Source organism: Camponotus vicinus, unplaced genomic scaffold (assembly GCF_025532165.1).
Source record: "Camponotus vicinus isolate PSW18456_S1 unplaced genomic scaffold, iyCamVici1.0 SCAF_1, whole genome shotgun sequence".
Classification (NCBI taxonomy): Eukaryota; Metazoa; Arthropoda; class Insecta; order Hymenoptera; family Formicidae; genus Camponotus; species Camponotus vicinus.
Window position 1 is genome coordinate 20,329,038 of NW_028141945.1, and position 6,273 is coordinate 20,335,310.

At 33.1% G+C, this 6,273-nt stretch overlaps 1 protein-coding gene across 1 annotated transcript; it reads right to left on the bottom strand.

Moving 5' to 3' along the window:
• Positions 1-3,451: 3,451 nt before the first annotated feature.
• Positions 3,452-6,273, bottom strand: LOC145959429 (uncharacterized). The gene is made up of 3 exons (XM_083078279.1): positions 4,559-6,273; positions 3,934-4,136; positions 3,452-3,573 (listed from the first exon to the last, which is right to left on the bottom strand). Exons 1-2 carry the CDS (start codon positions 6,094-6,096, stop codon positions 3,947-3,949), a joined length of 1,728 nt encoding a protein of 575 aa, XP_082934405.1. The 5' UTR covers positions 6,097-6,273; the 3' UTR covers positions 3,452-3,573; positions 3,934-3,946.

Genomic DNA, 6,273 nt, shown 5'->3' on the forward strand with positions numbered 1-6,273 from the left:
ATTTTAAAATAATTAAAACATTTATAAAATTTTTTATTAATTAATATTTTCAGATACTTCTTATATTTTATAAAACATTTCATATTAATATATTTATTTAAATGTTTTATATATAAAAATATAGAAATTTTTTTATTTATCATATTTTTAAAAGTTTATATCTATAAGAAATATACATTATTTTGTAATTACGCGATTTATAACATTAAAATGTATCTATTTAAAAGTAAAAATTAATTGCGCGCAATAATTAGTTTTAAAATCCATTATTTTGAACATTGCTTTATATAATAGATTTTCTTTTATCTTTTATATTTTTATTTATCGTTTATATTTGCGAATTTAAATTTATGTACTGTATTACAAAATAAATTTCAAATTATGTATTATGTTATATATAAAATTATATATAATATAACCCTCCCATGGGGTACCCCACCTTGTCGCGGTGGGAGGGCTTAGTACTTGGATGGTGCCTTGAGGTTTATCTTAAATTTTTCTATTTATGATAAATCTTAAGGTGCCTGAAGCTAAGTACCTTTTCGCGTCGTCGGTACCGTCAATGTGCCGCGGACGGCAAGCGCTTCGTTACCGCGTTTTCGCGTTGTAGTATTCTCGCGTCGTCGCGTTTTCGCGCTTCCGCGTTGGACTTTTTCATATAAAATCCCAATTTCATTTATTGTCACGAGTCTCTACTTACGATGCCAACTATCTGGGATGTTTCGAGTTTGCACACATTGCTATACCACGTACACTCGCGCTTCGTGCTTCGTGCTTTGTGCTTCGTCAAGTGATTCGGCCCGAATTAGTTAGAACTCGATCGATTGCTCGGAATGGTCGTCAATGGGTCCCTTCTCTTTGCTCGTCTACAGCCACACGCACTGCGTGTGTTAACCCTGTCGAGGAGTCGAGTGGATTCCCCTAGGCACATTTTCGCTCGGTAAAAGGGGTTGTCTCCTCATTTTCTAAATTGCTGAATGTGAGCATTTAAAAAATGTGGGTCCTGTTCTTTTGCCGTCTACCAGCCTGGTGTAGCATATAGCAACCGCGGGAGGCATAATATGTCCGGGCGGAGCACCTGAAATCGTCCGCTTAGCGGGTCCAGGTTCGATACGAGATAGGATAATTATGCGCGAGAAAGAGTTGGTGAACTTCATTTTCCTCTATTTCCGTCAATCGTTTCGTCTTCTTTCCGGTTTGGGCTTAAATTAGTCCTTGCTCGTTGTATCGTTGCATTCCCGACCTGTTGACTCGAAGCTGATTCTCGTAAGTGAAATGGGATTTTCACTTGTACCGAAATCGAGAGTGCCATTCAAAGTATATACATATTAAGTATATACATCGCGCGATCAAATAAAAAATTTTTTATCGCATTGAAATAATGCGAGAGTGCCGTTAAGTATCGCGCGTCTAAGACTGAGAGGAAGAGGAGGCCTAGGAGAGGCATCAGGCTCCGGCAGAGCAACCTTCTGGGAAGCAATTTATTTATTTATAATTTGTAATTGTATTATATATTAAATATTAAATATATTTATTATAATTTAAATTAAACAATTAATCGCAACAATTAATTTGATGTTTTTATTTATATTTTTTTATTTATATTTAAATGAGAGAGAATTAAAGAAAAAAATTTTTAAATGAAATTCTATAATCTTGTAAAGGTGTAAGCTTTTATAAAGTTATAAGAGAATTATTAGTAACGTTTTTTAAAATTTATAGAATTATTTTATTAATCTGCTATTATTATATGCATCGAATATAAAATTCAATGTATAAAATAATTTTTGAAATATTAATTATTTTGAAATAATCGCTGCTACATTAGAATCTTCTTTTGTATGTTATAGATCGCAACAACCCTGATGATCTGAGAGGAGGAGCGGGCCTAGGAGAGGCATTCTGCACCGGCGGAACAACCTGATGGTGAATATTATTATTTATATATTAATTGTTATAAATCGTTAACTTGTTATAAACGAACAATAATTCGATCTTATTATTTAAATGAATTAAAGAGAAAGATTTTTATAAAAGTTATATAAAATTTTCTATTTAAAAAACAGTTTCAAAAATTTATAAAATTTTTCCATACGTGTTTATCTGCTTATTATTTTACACATCGGATATAAAATTCCGCGCGATAAAAATTTTTTTAAATATTAATTGCATTTTGTGAGCATTATTATAAATGAATTTTATATTTGTATGTTACAGATAACTAGCTTCGATAACAACAACTCCGTTGATGCGCATCAGTGCCGGTGAGTGAAGAAAATTTTTATTTAACTTTAAGGTAACGGATTCGTAGAAATTGCAGATGTAGATGTAGATGTAGATTGTAGATTGTAGATAAATCCGTTGCCTTAAAATGGATGAGCTAGGATGGATTAAATTAAATTAATTAAATTAAATAATTAAATTAAATAAATTAAATTAAATAATTAAATTAAATTAATTAAATTAAATTAAATAATTTAACAAGTTCTTTCGAACTTATGCTTTGCATCTATTGCGAAAATATATTGAAATATTAATTAAAAAAAGAAGAGATCAAGAAAAGATTTTTTTGTAAAGATTTTGTCTAATTTATTAAATAAAGGACACGCATTAACAATTATCAATTTTATCAATTTTTGATGCTAATTTATTCTTATAATACGCACTTACCTTCTAATTGCTCATAGCTTATTCATCGTAGAATTTGTTTGTAGATATTGTTTTTAAACTTTACTTTAACTTAATATAAAGCCAAATGATTAATTAATTAAATAATTTGTAATATGATAAATACACACATTAATTTTATATTTTATTATAAAATATAATTTATAGAAATTTGTAGTAATTTGGCTTTATTTCAGTTAAAATAAAGTTATATTCAATATTTAACGAACGATCGTGAAATCGAACGATCGTTACTAAATGAGCGTAAATATTTTACGCTCTTTTGCCGGTAATTATCCGGTAAAAGGAGGAGTAATTATCTCCTTCTTCGATCTCTGATTAGAGATCGAGAAAGAAAGTGGCCAGGATCAACGAAAGGTAGGTTCAACTGGCCTGAAGAGTACGGTTAGGGCACGCGGTTAGGGCACGTGACTAAAATATATACATGATTAGGTGAGGTGATGATTAGAGATAGGTTCCTCAAATCTCGAATAATTTTAGTTAATCAGGAAGTAGGGTTGTTAAGGCTATTAAGTAAAATCATTAGAATTCTTCTATTAATATTAGGGTTGTTAGGACTCTTAAGATCATTAGAATTCTGTAATAGTAGGATTGTTAGAGCTATTAAAATTATTAGAATCTTTTAATAGTAGGGTTGTTAGGGCTATTAAGGGGGTATCCTGGTGTAGAAGGCCAAAAAAAAGCCGATTTTGTCGATTTTTTTTAGAAAAAACTATTTAATATATATTTTTGCAAATTTGAGCATTTATTGTGCATACATAGAAGTGTTTAAATTAATTTTTTCATTAAATTTTATGCATAAACAAGCAAGTTATAAGTAAAAGACATCAGCGCCAAAAAAAAAAAATTTTTTGCGGTGTGCAGTGTAGAGCCTCGTTGGATGATCTGTAAAAAAAAAATGGTTTTGTTTAGTTTATGTGTGTAGTCAATTGATGAGTATTTAAGGTATTTAAAAAAATTTTTTTTATAAAAAAACGTGATTGAAAAAAAAGTAATTTTTTTTGCGAAAATTTTCAACTTATTTTTGTTTATAACTTTTTATAAACAAAATTTTAACTTCTAAAAATACATTCATCAAGTGGCAAATTAACTAACCTTTCATTTAAAAAAAATATCATATGAATTCATCTGTAAAATTATGAGTTATCTTGCACACGCGTTTCAAAAACATGGTTTTGAGAAAAATGCATTTAAAGTTTCCGAACGGGAAAAAAGGTAGATAGAAGATAATTATTACAACTTTACCTGTACTTTTTTGTTAATCTACTATTCCTGGACCATAGAAAATCTCCTCAGCTTCCTCATACAACTCATTTTCCTCTAGCAGCTTTTGTTTTTGGTGGTTTTGCATTTTTCGAGCAGAGTTACGACTGCGACGATTTTGAGAAGCTGTACGACTACTGTTGATTTCATCGGCAAAATCTCTGCATCTTGTACCAATAACTACCCTAGCGAAAATAAGAAACTTTATAAAGCGTTAACAACCGTTGAGTGAGGGTTTTCTGAGAGTTTATATGCTTTTCAAACTTTGTAAGAGCACTTACATAACGCTGTTGGGTTTTGAATGCTTATCAAACGCTGCAGTGTTGCAATTTTTGTTCTACAAACTCTTTATATAATGTTACATGAAAGTTTTGCAATGCTGAGGTAACATTTTTCAGAGTACGTTCAGTAAACGTTGATACATCTTCGTGTACAGAGTTTACTCAGACTTTTCAAACGTTTACGTTTACGCTATAACGTACAAACGTCTTTTAAACGCTGCAGTGTTGCAATTTTTGTTCTACAAACTCTTTACTAATCGTTTTTAAACTCTCGACGAACTTCCACAAACGTTCATGTAAACGCCAAACAAACGTCTCATTTTTGCCAGGGTATTTGTAAGTCGTACATCAACTTTAGTACATACATGTACCCTTCATTAAAAATTCCAGCTGCTATATAAGCAGCGATTTCGATGATTTTTCGGCCGCAGTGTAAGTGCTTCGGTGCAAGTCGCCAAATGGTGGAGTTGAAACTCTCATTAGCATTCTGTGTAAACCCACCCAAACATTTTTCAAGCAGTTCTTTCTTTGATAAATCTTCATAGATTGGCAATATATATTTTGCCATATCCTGGTGTAGAGGCTCTGGATGAGTATATTCTTGTCCGAGGCTTTCAGCACGGCGATATTTACACCAACTATTTTCTCCAGCAGGGCAGTTTTCGTGCTTCGGGTGTTTATCTGTGGATGTGTAATGATGATACGTAGCCATTATGTCGCGCTGCATATTCTCAACTGAATCAGGATTTCTAATTATGGCCAACCCGTAATATTTAGTCAGTTTCTTTATCAGATTGTCTGTTAATTTGCCCTTTCCTCCAAGCTTGTGCTCTTTTTTGACGTTGCGTAAGCGAGTGCCCATTCTTTTTTCAACGTGGTTAACGCACTCACTTTTTTGGACAGGACATTCATCTCCATATGGATTTAAATCCAAGAGAGCCTTGAAAGTTTTGGAGTCTCCGTCACCGATATAATTTCGGTAACGGACTCCATACTTTTCTACCGAAGCAGAGAACATATCTTTTACGGCGTCGACCTCCATCTTTCCGGCGCTGCCGGTATGATTGGAAGAACATTCATCCTTATGCTCCTCGTACCACTCGCGAAATTCCTCTGTATCCTTATTTTTCCATCCCATGCAAGCCTTGCAAAAACTACTTTTCACCAAAAGATCGATTACTTTTCCACTATAGTGTGCTATCAAGGTTGTAACGCCAAAAAGAGATGTGAAGCCACGTTTCTTCCATGACCCGTCGCCAGACACTTTCAAATCATCAGAAGGGAGTCCTCTCTTTTCATTTTCTTCCTTCTCTTGCTTCGCGACTTTTACGCACATTTTATCAAAAGAAGTTTTGGCGACTTCGTGTATGTGCTGCACGATCCTATCATACGCATCTTTGTTAAGACCTTTGCCGATATCCATTAATGCGCAGAATAAGTTTATTCCTTGCAAACTTACTCCCAAAAGTCTCATAACAAAAGTTATTCTGCGATTAATTTCGTAACCATTATGTATTAGTGGCCCTGAGTGAATCATAGAAGTACCACATGCACATTTTACAGCAATTTTGAATCCCAATCCTCTAGTTCCAGTTTCATCGAAAGTCATCTCTCTTTTACAAAATTTACACTGAACGATGTCTTGAAGAGCCGAGAAAACACTCACAAACTCGATTATTCGATAAAAATGTGTTAATTTCACAGGAACTTCCTCGCAGTCAGCTGTTCTTAGTTTCTGTGCCGACGCGCTTGAATCATTCCCTTCATCTATCGCTTCATCACTTTTATTCCCGTAATATCTTCGTTTTCGCGGTCTTGATGGACGATAAGTAGACTCTCTCGATCCTTTAGAAGAATAACTCATCTTGAAATTAAATAAAATTCAATGCTGTAAATGAAAAAACACGAGCACGCGTGCTAACAACTGAGCAACCACGTTCGGCGTCGGTAATCGAATTATAGCTAGAAAGCCGTTACAGCTGACTTGAAAATACGTTTAGAAAGTGTATATACTATATGTTGAATGTATACAATGCCCTTA

What these genes read in the sequence shown, in the direction of transcription:
- LOC145959429 (XM_083078279.1), bottom strand. Translation starts at nt 6,096, where the DNA reads ATGAGTTATTCTTCTAAAGGATCGAGAGAGTCTACTTATCGTCCATCA. An exon ending in TACGACTTACAAATACCCTG is followed by an intron (nt 4,137 to 4,558) that starts GCAAAAATGAGA and finishes TATTTTCGCTAG; the next exon opens with GGTAGTTATTGGTACAAGAT.